This window comes from Astatotilapia calliptera, chromosome 9, assembly GCF_900246225.1.
Source record: "Astatotilapia calliptera chromosome 9, fAstCal1.2, whole genome shotgun sequence".
Lineage (NCBI taxonomy): Eukaryota > Metazoa > Chordata > Actinopteri > Cichliformes > Cichlidae > Astatotilapia > Astatotilapia calliptera.
The window spans coordinates 16,951,411-16,970,367 of NC_039310.1; the positions used below are offsets into that span (position 1 = coordinate 16,951,411).

The 18,957-nt window shown below is 41.1% G+C and overlaps 2 protein-coding genes across 2 annotated transcripts; one reads left to right on the plus strand and one right to left on the minus strand.

The window, feature by feature from the left end:
• The first annotated feature begins 10,935 nt into the window (after nucleotides 1–10,935).
• crhb (corticotropin releasing hormone b) lies at nucleotides 10,936–12,589 on the plus strand. Its single transcript, XM_026180445.1, has 2 exons — nucleotides 10,936–11,140; nucleotides 11,704–12,589. The coding sequence occupies exon 2, from the start codon at nucleotides 11,724–11,726 to the stop codon at nucleotides 12,225–12,227; it is 504 nt and encodes a 167-aa protein (XP_026036230.1). The 5' UTR covers nucleotides 10,936–11,140; nucleotides 11,704–11,723; the 3' UTR covers nucleotides 12,228–12,589.
• Nucleotides 12,590–13,722: 1,133 nt separating this feature from the next.
• On the minus strand, nucleotides 13,723–18,832 carry trim55b (tripartite motif containing 55b). Its single transcript, XM_026180444.1, has 8 exons — nucleotides 18,245–18,832; nucleotides 17,833–18,002; nucleotides 16,389–16,566; nucleotides 16,143–16,238; nucleotides 15,260–15,493; nucleotides 15,125–15,147; nucleotides 14,614–14,738; nucleotides 13,723–14,518 (listed from the first exon to the last, which is right to left on the minus strand). Exons 1-8 carry the CDS (start codon nucleotides 18,362–18,364, stop codon nucleotides 14,346–14,348), a joined length of 1,119 nt encoding a protein of 372 aa, XP_026036229.1. The 5' UTR covers nucleotides 18,365–18,832; the 3' UTR covers nucleotides 13,723–14,345.
• Nucleotides 18,833–18,957: the final 125 nt, after the last annotated feature.

The window sequence follows — 18,957 nt, forward strand, 5'->3', positions numbered from 1 at the left end:
GAGTTTTCCTACTGTGAACAACAATCAGAGGATGGACTCACTGTGTCATACAGGGATGAACATGGACAGCAGGAACACCCAGGTAGAGTGTGGTATTTAAAGATGCTCAGTTAGTAACAAGAGGCCAAAAAACCCCCATATCATACTGTATTGCACCACCACAGCTGCCAGCCTGAACCACTGACACCAGATTCTGACCCTACCATCTAAATGTTGCAGCAAAAGTCAAGACTCGTCAGATCAGCGACATTTTTCTAATCTTCTGTTGGCAAATTTTGGGGAACCTGTGCAAAATGTAGCCATTGTTCTTGTTCTTAGCTGACAGGTGTTACACCTGGTGTGGTCTTCCGCTGTTGTAGCCAATCTACTTCAAGGCTCAATGCGTTGTGCATTCAGAGATGCTGTTCTGCATACCTTGGTTGTAATAACTGGTTATTTGAGTAGGTGTTGCATTCCTAGCAGCTTTGAAGCAGTCTGGCCATCCTCCTCTGAATTGATTGATGATTGTACAGGAAAATCCCAGTAGATCAGCAGTTTTTGAAGTACTCAGACCAGCCCGTCTGTGACCAGCAACCATACCACTTTTATAGTCACTTAAATCACCTCTTTTTTCCTCCATTAAGTTCAGTTAGAACTTAAGCCACTCTTCGTGACCATGTGTACATGCCTAATTGCATAGAATTACTGTCATGTGAGTTGCATTAATAAACAACTTAGTGTAGACTGAAGTTAAAGATCAAAAAGTGCATCTAAAAATTACATTTACAGGTTACGTCAAAAACAGTTATGATGCAGTTTGACTGGGAGTAGAAATTTACAGAAGGCTGCCTATTAAAGTGAACTGTAATGTGTTATGCATGGCAAAGATACAAGTGTGGAGATACTGGATAGGCTTTTTTAAAGCTTAGGATGATGGTATAATGTGAATCATACAACAAAGAGCAGATTTGGAGGTTGAGGCAAGATGTTGTAAGCAGCTTACACATACAGCGACCGGCGTTAGCCAGCAAAATTCAAGTGTTAAATCTACAGATAGAACTATTTAATTCTAACAAAGGCTTCAAAAGTTCAAAACTGGATGCTAAGACAGGCCAAAAGTAGAGAGTCTTGTAGCAAAAATAGGACATACGGTAAGAAAAGGCAGTAAGAAAAAGGACAACAGACAAGTAGAGATCTAGCTTTTGTCACAGTTTAGTTTTTATAGCGCAAAATTAAATTTGCCTCTCACTGGTGCATCGGCTCATGAGTGGCAGGATATTTTAAGGTATGCCAAAGCTGCCAAAGTAGCCGAAGCAGCGATGGTGTATAAACTCAGGCAATATATGTAGAGAAGAACATGAAAAGCTCACGTGATAGCTGGACTCAGACACAGCAGTGCTCAAATGTATCATTATGCTCTAAGTGAAACTAGTTTTGTAGGAGGAGGGAAAGAATCATCACTAATATCAAGGCAGCCCAGAGAAGTAGTTGTAGTCTATGTGCCTTACAGAATACAACTTCTCTTACATCAAAATATAAAGTGCAGGTCATTGATGCCTTCGGCCTGTTGGTGGTTCCTCGTTCCTGACCGAAAGCTAAAGCATTCGAGGTTGCATCTTCTAAACCACAGAATGCACTTCCACTATGCTACATTTGAGATCTATGGACTTGATTTTATTTTAGCTTTAGACTTGACTTGAAACGTGGACAAATAAAGCAAATATTTTTTCCAGGCTTACCAGCAAGCTACACTCACTACACATTACGCATACAGGAGTTGCACAACCCTGGAAACACTCATCATGAAGCTCCCGGTGCACGGTTTTCGTGTTGATGTTAATGCCAGAGGGGTTTGAAACTCTGCAGTCACTGAGTCACCAGAACGCTGGTGACTTTTATGCAGTACACTACAGCAGTTTCTGAAATACCAACCCAACGATGCTACGTTCAAGATCACTTAAATCGCCTTTCTTCCCCATTTCTAAACTCAGTTTCAACTTCAGCATCTGGTATTTACCATGTCTCCATGCCTAAATATAGGTATGAAATTAGATATTTGTGTTAATCAGAAGTTAAACAGGTGTATACTATGAAGGTAGCGAACGGGTGTATACTATGAAGTTGACGCCAGCAAGTAGCTAGGCTAGTGTTGCTAAGCTAGCTTAACTTAGCAAAACGACTGGAACACAAAGTAAACAGTGAGCCTTGAGTCCATTCATTGATAACTTTGCTCTCCCTTTAATCAAAAAGGGTTACAGTGTGACTGGGTTTATTGCTAACATCTGGCAATTTTCATAGAATATCAAAGTTTTCACCATTAACAGTCTCCAATAAAAACTTAGTTTAACTAGCAAAAATACTGGTTGCTCCTGTTTTGAAATGTGACCAGATTGTAGAAAGGTGAAACTCATCTTGCTTACCTCACTGCCCATAATGGCGTACTTATGTCTGTGTGCTTTCTACGTCAAAGGGTGTTTTCTTTGTGCATTAGCAGCACCGGGGGACAGTTACATCAGAACCTCAGTGTTGCTAAATATTTGGATGACCGCCCATCACCACTGCATCGAGAAGGGACCGGTGAAGGACAGTGCAGTTCCTGGCACGTCTCCTCTGTTTGTCAGCTGTTTTGGCGTTGCTCAGACTAACTTGTCCAGTCACTCATGCTGATGAATTTAGTAGACAAGGCTAGCTTCAGTGTCCAACCACCTGCCATAAATGCCTGTATCTTCCTCTGTTTTCTCTAACCCTGTTCCCTCGGACTCTTTCCTCTTTCCCGGGAGGGTTAAGCTTGGTGGTGAGAGGTTTCTTACAGAGGACCTCTTCAGATTAATGTGTGTATCTCTGCTGATTGATTCATTACATTAGTTTTATTCGACTAGTTCAGTAGATTGATGTGGAAGCTCTGGAAGCTTTTAAATTACAGCCACTCAATTGAATTAATCACGAAGTACAAGGTTCACACCAGCAGTGATTCTCTCTGACACAGTTAATGCTCTCAGCATAACAATATATTTATGAAAACATATTATTCACTGTACAGCAACAAAAGCTTTAACACGCTTTTTCTTATTGTATTAGGAGCCGCTTTCTTTCCAAGTTCATTTTTGTGCCAACCGTTTTTAGGGTAACACGATTTGCTCGGGTTTCTGTGAAGAAAGGATGAATATCTTTTGGTTCCCCCCTTTTCCCCCCCGAGTGCTGCTGTCTGGTGTGATTGTCTCATTTTTTATTTTGGCCTGCTGCCACTGTGTGATCAGTGCCTGTTAGCTCCTCAAACAGGCTCAGGGAGAAGCCAAAGAGGGAATATTGACACCTACACAAACAATTAGGGAAGAGGAATACTTCCCAATTTACAGTAGAAAAATCTCAGTCATCTTCTGATGTTAACAAGTAAAACAGGAAAAAAAAGAAAGCAATGGATGAGTCACTCATTTTGCTCTGGGGTAAAACATGTGCGGATGTACAGAATGTCTTTATTTGAGAGACACTCTCTTAATGATCTTCTAATGTGATAAACACCAAAATCAAGACTGTGGGTTCTTTATGGTAAAGATAGTTTCTGCAGAAGGGTCTCAAAATATTTTCTTGACCCAATTTGCTGCTCCATCGTTTTTTTTTCCCCCTCATTAGACTAGCCACTTCCTGAAAAACAACAATGCATCTCATAGCTGATTTCACTTCATCTTCAGTGGCTTGGGTTCTGTCTAATGTGATGGAGGACATTCGTTATGTGTGCTATGGGGCAAATGCCCAGCGTGATCATCTGAGAAGACTCAGTTTGTGCACAAGGCATGAAGAGCCATGAAGACACACACATATATAAAAGCGGACAATCTCTGTTAGAAACCGGGAACTTGGAGTCAGTTTGATGAAGGGGATGCCAGCAGCATGTTTGCTCTCTGTTCGGGAACTTTACTACACTATTGAAAGTAAAATGTGTCTTGCTTGACACATCGGTGTAACTTTGTGCTGAACATTGGGGGGGGGGTCAAGATCTCTGTCTAAATAAATAAATAAATCTAGGTAAATTCCCAGATGATTAAACATGCAACTATTTTTCTGGTAATAACTGAAATTAGTAAAGAAAATCAACAGCCTATTTATGCAACATAACTCATAATATTATTTGGGGGGGTAGGTTGTATTGGTTGAGTCTGATTATTTGGGGGGGGGGGGGGGGGGGGGTCATAACCCCCCTGGAAATTCCCCCTCTGGCTTGACATAGGACTTTCAGCTCCTCAGAAGCAGTAACAGGGCAGTTTTCTGTGTTTTTTTATTTTATAATGTGCCAAATGTTTTCAAAGGTCTTGACTCCAGGCATGCCACTTTAGCACATGGATCCTTTTGGAGCTACACTGACAAAACGTAGTTTGGCATTTTCTTGCTGAAATAAGCAAGATACTTCCCTGTTCTTCTTCATGCATGCCTTCCTCGGTCCACAGATGGTACCCATGCATTGTACATTAATAAATTATGGGCTCTGGATTTTGATCTATACCGTGGTACAACCTTTCAGTCCTCTTTATCTCCTAATTTCCACAAAAGTATTTCAAAAAGTTTTATTTGTAAGACCATAGGGTGGTTTTATATATATGTCTAATAGACTCCAGTTTCTCTATGTGAATGGGGAGTTACTTAAGAAGTTCCACAGGGTTTATGTGCTAGTACCAGTTTTATTTACATCATACATGCTTATACAGGCACGGAAAACATGTTTATTGCTATGTGACATGATACTGAACTTTATCTATCTGTGAAGCCACATGAGACAGACCAATTAGTCAGACTACAAGTGTCACGGGTTGCCGGGGCAAGCCGTGTGTATTATTAAAGGACCCAAGATGCAGGTGGCTTCTGAAGTGAGCAAGCTTTATTGCGACAGTGATATACCAAACAAAGGAAAGGGTGGCAAGAAACAGAACTGAAAACACTCTAAACTGGGAAAACTAAAACTTAAAAAACAAAAAAAGAACATAAATGAGGGTACCTTGCAGGGAGAACAACGTGGGGAGAATGCACAGGAAGATGGAGGAAGATACACAGACGAACCAGCAATGAAGACGAGGGAACTCGTCTGGGAAATCAGGGAATGGGAAACAGGAGGGAGGCACAGCTGGGAATAATTGGACATAACGAGACAGGGGGAGTGAAACTAGAATCACTGACGAGAGACACGAACCTTCAAAATAAAACAGGAAACACCAACTGAACACACCACACACAAGAAAAAAGGAGAGTACAAAAACCCAGAATAAACAAAACCACAGAATAATAATAAACTAAAACATAAACACGGAGTCACAGACAATGCATATAAGATAATGCATATAAGATGTTTCAGCTGGTGTAAATGAATACGCATATTTCAAATAAATATAGGCTCATTGAATTCTGGTTTTATTTAAATAAAACCTTTTTGTTTCCTTTGTTTCTTTATTTGTTTTGCAACAAGATTTTTGCTGTAAATGGTTTAATCAAGAAAAACAGAAACAAAAAACACACAAGATGCAGCAAGCATGCTTAGGTAAAGAAAGGGAGAAAAGACCACACACTTCTATACACTGACAGGTTTTATCTCATTAGCCCACCAGTTGACATAAATAGATGCTGCAGTTTTTGAAACTGATGGCATCTTCTCAGCAAATTCCAAAACACCGCCACAGACATTAAAAATATTACATAAGAAAAATATTACAGGGGTATAACAGCCGTTATAACCATTTGAATCCACTTACTGGGAACTAGCTCTGTCTGATAAACTTCCATTTGGTCATAACCCACATAAAGAGCCCTTATGTAAAAATACCTGAGGTAACCACTGATCGCTGTGAGACAGAGCAGCATGATGGACATTCACAAAGACAAGAAGAAACCTGTTCAACCATTTCAGCCTTTATGCCTCTGATTGCTACATGGTGTGCGGAGAGCTGTGTTGAAAGGAAGAAGAGTGCTTTTAAGGTTGTTAGCGCTCTGAGACAATCCAAGATTAGAATAAAGAAAGCTGTTTGAAATGTTTCTTGCCTGGCTGTTTTCTGTCACTTTGATCTGTATAACTGCCAGCATCAATGTATTTGATGTTTGTCAATCTTGAAAGGAGACGTGACTTTTTATTTTTTTTGAGAAATTCCTGCCACTGATCACACTTTATAGCTGCATAACGATTAGACAAAATTAATGAATTATAGATGATTCGCAGCTTAGCCATGAGGGTGCACAGCGAAGACAGCATCAGCATATATGTTCAGATTAAGTGGCCCCAAAGAGACAATTATGGTCAAAGTGTATTATCAAAGAGAAAACTGGGTTACAATTTTGCTAGAATGGCTTTGGCCTAGATTTCTCCAGAGACAGTTTTTTTCCTTTCTTTTTTTTTTTATCACACTCTAGGATTGGAGATTTGCTGTCTCATGCCTTTGAGTGAAATGTTAGAACAGTATGTCACGTATCACTGAAATAAAGTTTCACTAATAATAACTTGAAATCATGCACAGAAGCAGAACATTTAGTATTTCCTGAAACGGAGACAGGCCCCTAAATATGTCTCATTTCACAGGATAAATCTGAGAAAACTGACTGAGCCAACATATTCAGTTCACATAATGTGACTGCTGGACAAATGACAGGAAATTACCAGTCAAATCAAAGTTTAGCAAAGAATGATGCGTCAACATCTCTGCAAGCATTGTACTAACCCATATGACATGTCTGTGAAAACATTTACAAAGCTGGACCCCCTTCAGAGCTGCTTCATGCTGTAGATTCAACAAGGTGCTGGAAACATTTCTCTGGGATTTTGGTCCACATTGACACACAGCATCACGCAGTTTCTGTGCATTTGTTAGCTGCACATCCATGATGTAACTCTCCCATTCCACCACATTCCAAAGTGCTATGTTGGATTGAGATCGGTGACTGTGTGGTTGTAATCAGTAAGTTACTGTTGCCTTCCTAGCAGCTTTGAAGCAGTCTGGTCATTCTCCTCTGACATCGGCAGGACATTTTCACCCAGAGAAGTGCTGCCCGCTGGATCTTTTCTCTTTTTCAAGTCATTCTCTGTAAACCCTAGAGATGATTGTGTGGGAAAATCCCAGTGGATCAGCAGTTTGTGAAATACTCGGACCAACAACAGCCATGTCACATTCACTTAAATCATCTTTCTATGCCATTCTGATGCTCATTTTGAACTTCAGCTGGTTGTCTTGACCCTGTCTACATGCCTGAATGTAATGATTTGCTACCATGTGACTGTATATAAAAAATATAATTTACAAACCTCCTCCTTGGTCGGCAGTCATATTTAACTGGTTTGTCACACTGAAAGTGACAGTATAGTATGTAGTGTCCAGATTAGAAGATAATCTGGATTGTAATTTACTGTACAGTCTCATCTTTTCCTACGTATAAACAATACAAAAGAATTAATGTTACTAATAAGCCTTAGGATTCTATAGGGCTCTTATTTAAAATGCGTGACCCTCGTGCTCACTATTGCACTGGTTTACACACTCCCTCCTCCTCTTTTACTGTTATTTGAGTGACCTTTGCTGAAAACCTTAGACCTCAGCTGTTCCAGGGAATCACTTAAAAAGAATAATGAAACTACGTATCAGTGACATCTTTAAATATTTTATACCTTTATGGGAGCAAACAGGGTCTCGTGGCAAAAGGCAATGGCAGCCAGCCAGGTGCACAGCTGATTTTGGTGTTTTTATGTGATTTATACAACAAAAAAAAGGCTTCAAACTCTCCAATCGATCCTTTTAATTACAGGTATTAAATATTGTCTATTTAATTTTTAATCGAAATATAAAATTAGCTTTTTAGACGAGCTCTGTGACAAACTGGCGAACTCACTTCTCGATCTATGACAGTGAGAATAAATGGACTAATGGATGGAGGCTTTTTAGATTAAAGAACTTAGTATAGTTTATGTCTTTCTTAACAAACAGAAAAGAGATTCTAAACTTAAAAAAGACTCAGTATCTTTAAGATATCAGGACAGAGTAAGAACAAAGCTGGCAGAATTATCTCTTAAAATGACTATAAGCACAGAATATGAACTCAAACTTTTGGTTTCCCAAAAAGTAATCTGCAGGTATTCTGTAGTTACAAAAACACATACTGTAATTACCAATTTGTTACTTGCTTATTCAACTTAAACACTGGAGCTATTCTGGGCTCTGTTATGAGTTCCAGTATCATCCTTACAGGCATTATTTCCCTTTCACAACGTTTGTGTGACAAGACTGGCAACCACTATGTGAACGAGTAAAAGTGAAGCTTCTGGCCTGCACGTGCTAGATCGTTACAGACAGATGGCCCTCGGGGGGCTTCGCTGCATTACAGAGAACTTTGCGTCACACGTTCTCATACGGGTTACCGTACACGGTCTTAGGAAGAGCCAGAGAAAGCCAGCCGTGTCACATTTAATTTTTCAAGATGTGATGACATTGAAACCTTCAAAAGATTGCTTTGTGTCAAATCCTGAAACATTCATCAAAACAGTTCTTTTCAAAAGCAGCTGGGGTTCACTGAAGAACACTTTAACATTAAGCCACCCTGTGGGGGTACTGGCAGATCTCCTCTTGCATAGCAAATTAAACTTCTTAGCCTTAAATAGCCATGGTTGAAGCGTATATGTTTAACAATATAACTAGTTGGCTGATTGTATGAAAGCTTGGAGTAGTTTTGTGGTCAACTGTAAAACAAGAAATGCCATTTCTGTAAAATTGTCCATGTCTTTTTTCTTTGTAAAATGAAAGGCCAGGCTCTCACTTCTATTAGAGGTGTTTTTATAACAGGTTATATCACTGCACTATAAACCAGAAGGACACCTCAGCAACAAGACTGAGGTCAGGTGGTAGTCTAGCCCTGGGCTCTGCAGTCCCAGCGATCGCACTCACTTAAGCAGCGAGAGTGACTTTGATTATTAAAATTTTGTTTGTGAAAGTCAAGCATGCATTAGGAAAAACACGCTTCTATCCACTGGAGAAAGCTGTCCAATTATTCACAAAGGGAAAGTTCACCGAGAAGCACCGGAAAGGCAAATGATCAAATAATGAATCTGCTGCAGAGGAGAATTTGCTCTTCTGACAGTGATTCTGTAAAATACTTTTTCTTTGGCAATTTGCAGTTTGTGTGCTGTGGAAATCCAATTTCATCTATTCATTTTGAGTGTCTCACCAAAAGATGCCAGCGGGAAAGGTGGCAACATTCCAGTTTTCCAGGACAAATCATTTGGGTTTTATCTAATGTAATCATCTAAAAGACTCGCTCTAATTGAGCAAAGAGAGAGATAATAATTTAAGCCCAAGTCTTTTCCGGGGTTGCATCACAGAAGAGGATTTCTCTCCCAGTGATCTGTCCAGGGACGGTGATTTGAAAATGAGGTGATGTGAATTGACCACGAGCAGTCCCTCTCTCATGGCGGTGTTTTCTATTTGTGTCAGCCAACATGTGTTTCTCATGATGGGACCTGACACGTCCCTTTGAGCGGTAACGGAGCATGAAAAGTGACAAAGTCGAGAGGCTAGGGGAAACAAGGTTTTTGCATATTATCCTCTAATCCACTAAAACCAATATAGGTAATGCATGAATCTTGGAAGACAGGACTTTCTTTCTGAAGAAAAACCATCCTGCACTTCATGACTACATTTACACAATCAAATGTTCCCCCTCTGCTCTCTCTTCCTTTCTCTTTCCAGAGTGGTTGATTTTACTTGAGTGCACACTACCTGTTAGGTCACTTTGACCTCTACATATGTTTGAATCGTACTCTTTCCCGGTCTGAATATCTGAATGAAATGGATTTACTGTTAAGGATTAAATGGAAGGGTTGCCTTACAATGCATTCTAATTTTAGTTGCAAGTATGAAAGAGCCATCTTTTTATCAACATATTTTGCCATATGGGAATCCACATCCTCTGTCTCTGCCTTTGTGGAAGAATTAGTGCTCATTTAATGGCATTGCAAACTAAAAGGCCTCTCTACCAATGCCAGTGTCCTAGCTCATCATTTAAAAGAAGGCCATCTGGATCCAACCAAAGTATAATAGCCAACTTTCCACCAAGTTTCATGAATTTCAGCCAGGTTGTTTTTACTTAAACTTGCTTACAGACAAACTAATAAACAAATGGAACTGAAAAGAAATCATCTGCCATTGTGGAGGAATTGCTTGTTTTAAGGTATTGCACAAATGTTTGGGTAAATGTAAAGCAGGTAAAGCAGACAGAAACACAAAGTTAAAGATTTGAGCTTTTTAACATTCTAATCGCTTTTCTAATACTCGGATAAGCGCTTCATCTTGCAAGTGTGGCTTGGCGGTGGGCCCCTCTGGAGCAAGGTGGCCAAGGCACCGATTGGAAGAGGTGGTGACGTATATATGTGCAGCAGCAATGAATCACTGGGAGACAATACCTCTCTCTCTCTCCCAGCCTGATGTGTTTGCAAATGCACTTTCACTGAATGCAACACAGGGCAGATGGAAAACTGCTTTGGAATACTTGTGGTGTAAAATGCAGAGACAAAGTGAGTCCTGAAGATTGCACCAAAATGTCATACCTGAAACTACCGCACTTCCACAGTGTTACATAACTTTTGCAATTTTGTAGGCAATAGCAGTCACTGTATGGTGTCCTCAGATGAGGAAGGTTTTTTTTCCCTTTGTCTTTTATAAGACACATGATGAAAATGAGCAGTGACTGATAAGAAGAAAAAACATAGTTCCAGACTTATCTCGTCTAAATATTACTTTTTAACTTCTGATTATTTGCCACATGGAGTCCAAAACCCTTGGAATTATTTTTCAACTAACAAACTCAAGTGAAAATGCCGGCAGGTGTGTCACCTATAGGCCTATTCTGAAAGCGCCGAGGTAGACGCTCGTGCACGTGCGCGCGCACTCACATATGACTCATCTCATCTAAACTAAAGCACTTTGTCAGAGGCGTCCATTCACGTTACACCCATGCAAGAACGCGCAGACTCAATCTCAGCTTGGAGCGCGACACTTATAGTGAGGGTGGCTATATAAGTCCATTCAGCATCTATCCTTTAAGTAACTATATACTTGATTCCTCAAAGTGAAGTGAAGGAGGGCGGCATCTCGCCAACTACCTGGCAACCTACACGGCTGTAGCGGACCACCTCTAAAGCCTGAAGGTAAGAAAAGTTTCATTAATTTTACCCACATTTTGAATTCGTATTTTTCCCTCTTTTAGCATTTTAGTTATTCTTTTCCCAAGCACAGCTCAATGCGACTTTGCTTAATTAAAGACTTCTTTGTGCTTCACAGCAAACATTTAAAAACTGTATTTGTAGATGATAAAGTGGATTTGTAGATGATAAAGTGGATTTTTGGCTTTGCTGATACCTTTCTATTCTCATTTCTGATTTCATTTTTGGGGATGGACTAAGTATAATGATAGAAGACAATAATTCCTCATTCTAATCTTCGAGCTTCCTTTACGCGTAAATATTCCACATCGCTGATCAGTTGTACAATATATAGTCTCCTTACTAATAACAGGTGGCAACAGATCGCAAAATATCTTACAATAATAAAAATAAACTGCGGCAGCAATAGTTATAATTTGCCCGTTACATTATTGCAACGTCTCTTTTACGTGCGTAATTGCCTTTTTACGCGGCACATCTCGCGCCACAGCAAAAAAAAACGAGCGTGCCAAAATTAAATAACCCAATGTATTTCTTTTTCTTCCCAGATTCCTGTTGAAATCCTGACATGAAGCTCAATTTATTCGGTACCGCCGTGATTCTGCTAGTTGCCTTCTTACCGCGCTACGAATGTCGGGCTATTGAGAGCCCTGGCAGTACTCTGCGCGTCCCAGCTCTACAAACCCAAAACTCCCAGCAGCTGCAATCCGGCCCGATTCTGGAGAGGCTTGGGGAGGAGTATTTCATCCGACTGGGCAACGGGGACTCGAACTCTTTCCCATCAACGTCCATGTATCCCGGCGGATCACCTTCCATCTTCAACAGAGCTTTGCAACTCCAGCTGACGCGGCGTCTTTTACAGGGTAAAGTTGGGAACATCAGGGCGCTCATAAGCGGCTTCGGAGACCGCGGGGACGACTCGATGGAGAGGGGAAGAAGGTCCGAGGACCCGCCAATATCCCTGGATCTGACCTTCCATCTGCTCCGGGAGATGATGGAGATGTCCAGGGCGGAACAGCTGGCTCAGCAAGCGCAGAATAACAGAAGAATGATGGAGCTCTTCGGGAAATGATTTCCCAGCCCGCCAAAGATCTCCCTTCCCTTTCTTTTTCTTTTACTCCTTCTGTTGTGCATTTTTGCCATCAGCACAAAACATGCTCTGTACAATATAGTGCTGCTTTATCACTTTATTGTTTATAGCTTTAACCTCAAACTATGGAGCATAAACGGGCTTGACTTATAATGAGCCGATTGTACCTTGCCATTTCAATGTTGGTGTCAGATCTGTAGAGATATGCCGTTCTTCATATTTGAGATGAAATACTTTCGTCTAAGACATGAATTGCATTCACAAAATTGGCATTTTGTTTTAGATTATGAATCACTGTATTTATGAAATTTATGTTTGTTAATAAACTTATGTGCAACCAGTCATTTTCTGTTGTGCAACAGAACGTCTTATATCTATATTTTTAATAAAAAAAAAATAAAAGCAATGCTTACATTTCTCTGTGGATATCCTTACATATTAGTTAACACTAACGCCAATAAAAATAAATAAATAATCCCATTAACTTTGACTAGTAATTTGATTAAAACGCACTTTTCTAATGACTTTTAACACATGGATTTGTAGTCCCACATTAAAGAAACTTTGAAAAAAAAAGTAAATAACAACTTTAAGAGTGCACAAATGGCCACAGAATCTCGAGTCTTGCCTATAAATGCTGACTGGTAAAGGTTTGCCTAACTCAGTGCAAACAATTGCATAGGTCTAACCATGGCATTGCTCTGGAGCCAGTTCATGCCTTCTGTCTAACACAGACGCACACAAAAAAAGCTCTAACTGCAGTACTTTGCCAAAAATCTGAACAACCCTTCAGCGCAGTGAACATTCATACAGCGTTCTTCTTCCAAACCCTTAATCCTCAAGAGGCAATTCTCATTATACCAGCAAGAGGCAACCACGCTTAGCTCAAAGATGCACCACTGATAGCTAATTAGTGTCGAAGACACTGTGTGTGTGTGTGTTTATGTGTGAGCGTGTGTATGTGAACGCTGATTCTTGACCCCCAGTGTCAGGCTACGCTAAACAAGAGCCGTGGGTGTGAGTCATCCTATTCTTTTTGGCCCGCGAAGCATCTTGAGGCTTAGTGTGGGATTGAGCCCGTTTGTAAAGGATCCAACTCACCGAGACACGGTGTAAAATAACAGATGGTCGTTGAATGGTGGACTACCTGAGCGGTGGAGTTACAGCAACGTGAGGCCATCGCAGGGCAGCAAATTATTTGCTTTGGTCTAAAAATATGGGAGCACTCATATTTGCTCACTGTGGTCTCATATGTATATGCAGGAGTGTTATCCTGATCATGCAGTGGAGAAGGATGTTAAAAATGTCTGAACAAGCCAAAAAAAGGCACTCACGCATTGAGCTGGATTTCCTTCCACGGAAATATGCCAATAGGAGTGTGGAAAGACGAAGAGGGAGGGAGAGAGAAGGCATTACGAAGAAACAAAACTGTTTTTTTACATCTAGTGTCAAATAGCGATGTGAAAAAGTATGCTGATGGTATTTAGTCAAATCATTTTTAATGTATATAATATGCATGTATCATATATATCATCATGGGAAATAATACCTGTGCCACATTACAATGAAGAATATTAAACATAACGCAAGCAGCCCGATGTAGGAAATACTGAAATGTCACAGTGCTCATTTTATCACTCTGCTACATTACTCACAGAGTTATATCAGTCATCAAGAAGTATACAACAGGGAGGAGAACCAGCGGCTCTCCTATTATGTTTTTTTAATGATGGAGTTTAAGGAGCAAGTCTCAAAAGGTCAACCACATAAAAAAAATATTTGAGTACATCTGAATTCTGCAAAGAGCTGAATGACAGTCAAAGTCCCTCTGTCATTAAGCATGTTCAAAATGAAAAGGAGGAACTAAAGCATGTTTTTTTAATAAGAGAAAAAGAGATTAAATCAGTCCGAATGCTGTGATAGACCAATCACAACAAAAGAGGCAGAAGTAAAACATCTCTGCCTTCCTTAAGATCTACATACACAGATTAGGTTCCCCTCGTGGCTAAAAATGTATCACAGCTGACCTGAGGTCAACATTTAGGAGCAACAATCAATCCTGCTTCTGGTTTAGGTGTTGTCAGGGCCGATGGCTGACAGCTAAGTTGAGGGAGTGCTCGTGGGTGCGCTGGGGGAGGAGCTCATCTGCTGTGGGGGTGCAGAAGGCTGGGCAGAGGTGGCTGAAACAGCACCTCCAGGAACAGTTTGTGATCCTTCTCCTTCCTCAGCACCGGCTCCTGCAGCCTCATCTTCTTCATCCTCATCTTTGTCATCTGTGTGAGAATTAAGGCAAAAAAGGATGAAGGTTAGAGAACTACAACACTGAGGGGTGTGAAGCAAATTAAAGCCGCGATCTCTGTTCCTTTACCTTGGATGAAGTCGATGCTCCGCAGGGCCTTGCCCTCTTTCTTGAAGTCGACTTTGTAGTGATCCATACTCTCGTAGCCAAGCTCTACTTTATCCAGGTGCGCTGCACTGGATGCCTCTTCAATCCTGAGCACATAAGTCTCATTTAGGATATTCACAGGACTAAATGTTGCCTCACAAAGTCATGGTAACACGTCTTAAATATATTCAATCTGTGATGTTTAGCACGTTCGGCAAGTTATTTCAGGATGCCACAGCAGAAGATAGTGATTTGCAACATTTCACAGGATTATTTTCCACAGCTACCAGAGGGGAGGTGTGACCTTGCTCTATTAGAGTTCTGGTTTTATGTGTAAGTGCAGATGTACTCATTCATGAGAATGATTAAAAAACATTAGCTAGAAAGGATTTTGACTTTTACACTGGCGGTGTAGTCTCTCTCTTTTTTGCAAAACCCCTTCATCCTCTTACCAGTGCAATTATTATTATTGAAAAACAAACAGCATACTTACTTTTTGAGGAGAGGCTTTGTGTTCTGAAAGACACAAGGGAGAGTTCAACTGAACATGCACATAAAATACTGATAAACTTTTATGAATTGGCTAAAATTATGTCAAATTTAAACCCCATGTGGTAGCAGCTCTGACCTGCAGGAATAAAGCCATTTCTGGCTCATCCATAGTCTGGATCCCCATCTCCAAGATTTTACAGCTCTCCTCCAGATGGTCTCCATATTTCCTTGTCAGGCCCCGGATATAGTTTACCTTCTCTTCCTGTTCGCCTGTCACCTTCTGACTCATCTCCCTCTTTTTCTCCTCCAGGATAGAGTACAGGTGGTCAAACTTTTCACAAACCAGAGTCTTCTGTCTCCGACTGTTCTCCTGTACGTGCGTGAACAAGTGAAGAAAGCACACACCCACAGGGAAAGATTGTAAATTCTGCAGGTCCATTCTTTATTAATGAGTTCTGGGTGGGAAATGTAGGCAATTCAGTTTCGAAGTACATTAGAATTTCAAAATGAGAGAAAATGCGGTAACTAGTTGTTGTTTTCATTCTTCGGATGTCTAAACACTGCAAAATTCCTTCCGTTCAGTTGGTGCCATGTGCATGACGCCACAGCAGTGACACACAGGGGACTGGAGTCACTCCAGCTTCCTCTCTACTACATCCAACTGTGGCACGTGAACCATAAGAAAGCTGCCTGTTCTCGCCCTATCAATTACACTGCTCGTTTTATTGTCCGTGGAAGTGGGTCGAAGGCAGAATAGGGTGCTCTAACTAGTGTATGTGCACCCAGCGTAGGAGAAAATATGAAAAGGGGAGATTAAAGCAGTCCGTGGAACCAAAACATTTATTTTCCTCTTACTGCCTCTCTGTCTAAATCTCGCAGATGGATAAAAGCAGAAAGAGTGGCCGTGACAAGGACACATTACATCAGTTTGGTTGTCTGTGCAGGTGCATTAGTGTGTGCACGGAGTGAGGCTTGCTGCGTGAGTGAGCGGCCAGGCACTGCAGCAGTCGGACACTGACCTCTATGGCACGACAGGCTTCCTCTAGCTGACTAATGATGCCCTGCATCCTGTCGTTGTTACCAACCACCATGGCAATCCCGTCACTCAGCTCCGTCTAGGGGGCAAGGACACGACAGCATGACTACAGACTCAAATCTGGGGCAAATCTATGATTATACTACGACATACTTCATGATGAAACTGTAAAAAACACATCACCATGGCTGACAGTATTCGTAGCCTTTGTAAGCGTCTCGGGCCTCACCTTCTTCGTCTGGTAGATGCTGCTGAGAGGAGCCACCTCGCACTCTTTGTGGGCTCCAAAGACCTTGCACATGGAGCATATGGGCACACCGTGGGTCACGCAGTAAATGTTGATCTTTTCGTCCTCGTGAATATCACACATGGGCGTTTCTTCCTTTTTCTCTGGTGCTGGTTTGCTGCTGTTGAGGTGCGATGAAAACAGCAGTAGTGTCCTGTGATGCTGCACATTTGACTGCATACTGATGTGACATGCAGTGTCAGTTTGATAATGTCACTGTTACACATCTCGGCATCTCAACAGCTTATCGATGACCCATCAGGTGTGCCCTGCCATTCACATGCACTGCCAGCACTGTAATCAATAGGTCATCATCATTGCTGAGTAGTGTGGGAGCAAGCATACATGATTCATGTTTATATAGCTTAAAAGTTTTCCCCCCTTCCTTATTTCTTAAGTTTATACGTCACACCATCAGACAAAGATAAAAAATGCAGTTTTTAAATAATGATTTCATTTTTTAAGTGAAAAGTTTATCCAAATGCACCTGCCCTGTGTGAAAAAGTAATCGTAAAGCTTTTGGCGATATCTGACAATGAGTCTTTCACATCACCGTAGAGGAATTTTGGCCTGCTCTTCTTTGCAGAATTGCTTTAATTCAAACACATTTAAAAGGGTTTTTTGAGCACGAACAACCTGTTTAAGGTCCTGACTTTGAGTAGGTGGTTCCAAAACCTTACATTTGCTTGTTTTTAAGGATAAAGGTAACTCTTTGGGGGATGCGAATGTTTACATTTTAGACCGAGGAGATGGTTTAAAAGACGATGACGGATCATTAACTACACCAACTGTCAACCACCTACAATGCAGTCTCGAGATCCGTTTCCCACGCGGCTCAACATCCACTCACACGTTGCATCGGTTGAACTCAACGGGTCACATAATGTGGTCTCACGCAAGATCTCACAGTGATTTCATCTGAAGCCTCAGGTGGTAACGACCCACTGCTTTCTTCCCAGTTTGGCTCGTGTGATGATGGACATGACTACTAGTCAGGCAACGATCTCCTCTTAAGGGGAAATCCCCATTAGGGTTTAAATACCTGGCACTCTCTACGTTTTGGTTTCAGAACTGAAGAAGCATCTCGGTCATCCTATAAACTCTACTCAGGATAATTGTAATGAAATAATGTCACAACAGCAAGAAGTGTTGTGGATATCATGTCATACAAGCCTTTCAGTCATCTGCTGGATAAAAAAATCTGTGTGGATGACTACTGCAAGTAGAAATGCCCTCTCACCCACTGCAGATCTCTGACTCAGAAGCCAGTGTTTCACTTCCTGCTATTATACTTTACTGCAGTTTCACAAATGAAAACATCCTCCTGTCAGACATGAAGAATTCTTTTCATTTTCTGTTATTTTGACAAATGTCTGATCTGTCTCACCTGCTGGATTCTTGTTTGAACATGTCAATGATATTCTCAACCAACAGGTTCCTCTGCAGGCCGTAAACACCATGCCTGTCCAGAATCACCTCGTGTCTGCAGGACGGGCATCGGAAACGGCCACCAGAGGTCAACGAGCCGCTTCTTGTTGGAAGGTACGGGTTTGAAGCCTGTAAACAACAAGTGAAGCTCTGAATAATTACATTGTTTCACTCGGCAGTTAGGAAATATTAATCCAGGGGATTAACAGTCCATAACACAAACTTCAAACCACCATCATTAACATTCAGTCCACATGCTTGTAAACAGAGCCTATGGGTGTTAAATTTATGTCACTATTTGGGTCTTTGATATGTGAAAATTCAGACCAACTTTATAAATAATTACCAATTTGAGCCATTCAATAGCTTACCTGGAAAACATCATTGGCACATTTTCTGCACAGGTTGTGCTGGCAGGGTAGGATGACCACAGGCTTTGTAAACATTTCCAGGCATATTGGACAAATCAGCTGTTTCTCCAAGTTGTCCATGGTGTCAACGATTTCAAACACAACTAAACAACTTAAAAAGTCTGAAAAGTTTAGTATGAAGTCCTTTCTAAAAGCAGTCTATCATAGGCCCAGCTTCAGGCTAAGTAGTAGGCCTGTTATGTTTGTCCTAGAGGGTGTAGACTCCTATCTCCTCTGTGTCAGTTCTGTTTTTAGCAGCTACTGCTGTCACGTCTAAGGTTGCCATTTTTGCCTTGTCCATATTTGAAACTAAGTAGGGCAGTGCTGAACAGCAGCCCATCCCCAGCCTCTTATACGCTGGGTGCAATGTAGCTATGCGTTTCATAGGGTGGGGGCGAGTGATTTAGCAAGAGATGCAATCATATGACCCATGTGACTTTTAGATCTAAAATTATTGATAGCATCTGAAAATCTCTACTGAAAACACGTAGTTCTCGACACCTTTTTACCATGTTGCCAATCAAGTGCCAGCTTTGCATTAATGTTAACTTAGCAGCAGGAAGCTATCGAATGTGACTTCCGTCAAAGTTTGGAACAGACCATTACGTTAGAGGGAAGATAACAGCGCACAGGAGAGGTTTGTTACAATAATAGGTTCGCTGGCTAAGTTCCTA

Excerpts from the sequence above, each read along its gene's own strand:
- crhb (XM_026180445.1), top strand. The coding sequence starts at position 11,724 with ATGAAGCTCAATTTATTCGGTACCGCCGTGATTCTGCTAGTTGCCTTC.
- trim55b (XM_026180444.1), bottom strand. The coding sequence starts at position 18,364 with ATGGACAACTTGGAGAAACAGCTGATTTGTCCAATATGCCTGGAAATG. Across the intron at positions 14,739-15,124 it reads ACAAAGCCTCTCCTCAAAAA|GATTGAAGAGGCATCCAGTG; the intron begins GTAAGTATGCTG and ends TTATGTGCTCAG. Across the intron at positions 14,519-14,613 it reads GAGCATCGACTTCATCCAAG|ATGACAAAGATGAGGATGAA; the intron begins GTAAAGGAACAG and ends ATTCTCACACAG.